The following is a 1389-nucleotide window of genomic DNA, read 5'->3' as shown; positions in this document are numbered from 1 at the left end:
GTGTGTGTGTGTGTGTGTGTGTGTGTGTGCGTATGTGTTTGTCTGCTTATGTGTGCACGTATGTGTGAGTGTGTGTGTATATGTGTGTGTGTGTGCACGTATGTGTGTGTGTGTCAGTGTGTGTAAGTGAGTGTGTGTGTGTGTTTGTGCGCATATGTGTTTGTGTGCTTGTGTGTAGTGTTGTTTTTGGCGGCCTGTTTTAATTTTAGTTTTAGTCTAGTCTTTGTGTGAAGCTGTCATTTTAGTTTTTATTAGTTTTACGTTCATACTTGTGTGTGCACGTATGTGTGTGTGTGAGTGTGTGTGTGTGTGTGTGTGTGTGTGTGTGTGTGTGTTCTCATTGTTAAGTGGCTGTTTTTTTGTCGCAGTGTTTACGATGCATTCTTCTGTTTCAGGACAGCGTAACCGATCACCATGACGACTGAAATGCAGGAGATTGCCATCACGGAGGAGAAGCCTTTACTGCCGGGTCAATCGGACACTGTGAAGGTCAGCTTTGCTGGGTCGCTTTAAAAAAAAATTGGGGCATAAATTAAGAGTATACCCACTTCTCCAGACACCACTACACCACTGCACACACACACACACACACACACACACACACACACTTCATATGCACTTATCTGTCATTAACTTACCTTTTGCTGCCACCTGCTGCACATTTGAAGACCTTCAACATACTCAAGTTTAGTGTAAAAAAAAACACTGGGATCATGATTTGTTTGGATAATTCGCACTAATTGGATGATCATAAAACATCTCCTGAGATCGGCATTAATGCACCAAATTGCAATGCTACTTGGCAACCAGACAGCCTGCAATTAAATGAATGAACTGTGTTATTTATTTGTTAGTGATGTTTGCTAAATCAAGTCCCTCTGTTTATACATAACCAAACCTTGAGAAGGAACCTCTAGCACACAGTCTTGTGTTTCAGACCTGCATGATTCCTCAGATCGTGTGTGTTGCTGAGGAGATTGTTGTGCTGGTATTTTACTAAGTGATTTTCACTTGCTGCTTGACTATAAAACAGGTGGGAAAATCCCACAGATGCGCATTGAAATATGTTTTTCACCTGTTTTATCATCTTTTGCATTATGTCAATTAGTTTAGTGTTAAAAACAGCACATTTGCTTCAAAGACTGTATTTTATCATCGTTGGCACAGTTTGATAAAAAATCGCAGCAGTTAAGGCTGTGATACTGTGATTTTATCGTAGTTGTTTTGCCTAACGGTACATCTAAAACTGTGGTAAAATTATGTTAATGCACAACTTTAAGAGGCTTATTGTTTTATTTTTTACTTTTTTATTGATTGCACTCTATCGTTTTATTAATTCTTTTCTTTTATTTCCTTTTTGTTTGTTTTAATACATGACAATTATATATA

General features: G+C 38.4%; 1 protein-coding gene across 1 annotated transcript in view; it reads left to right on the top strand.

The window, feature by feature from the left end:
- The window catches only part of LOC107707309 (protein NDRG2), a 38140-nt gene that overhangs the window by 16217 nt on the left and 20534 nt on the right, over positions 1-1389 (top strand). Inside the window, exon 2 of the mRNA XM_016511298.1 lies at positions 396-489. Within this exon, the coding sequence (XP_016366784.1) occupies positions 415-489 (75 nt within the window). The 5' untranslated portion in view covers positions 396-414. The remainder of the gene's footprint in view (positions 1-395; positions 490-1389) is intronic.

The sequence above is a fragment of the Sinocyclocheilus rhinocerous genome, unplaced genomic scaffold (assembly GCF_001515625.1).
Source record: "Sinocyclocheilus rhinocerous isolate Xijiao unplaced genomic scaffold, SAMN03320098_v1.1 scaffold114, whole genome shotgun sequence".
Taxonomy (NCBI): Eukaryota; Metazoa; Chordata; class Actinopteri; order Cypriniformes; family Cyprinidae; genus Sinocyclocheilus; species Sinocyclocheilus rhinocerous.
The sequence above is the reverse complement of the archived record's forward strand: the minus strand, read 5'-3'. Positions and strand labels throughout refer to the sequence as shown.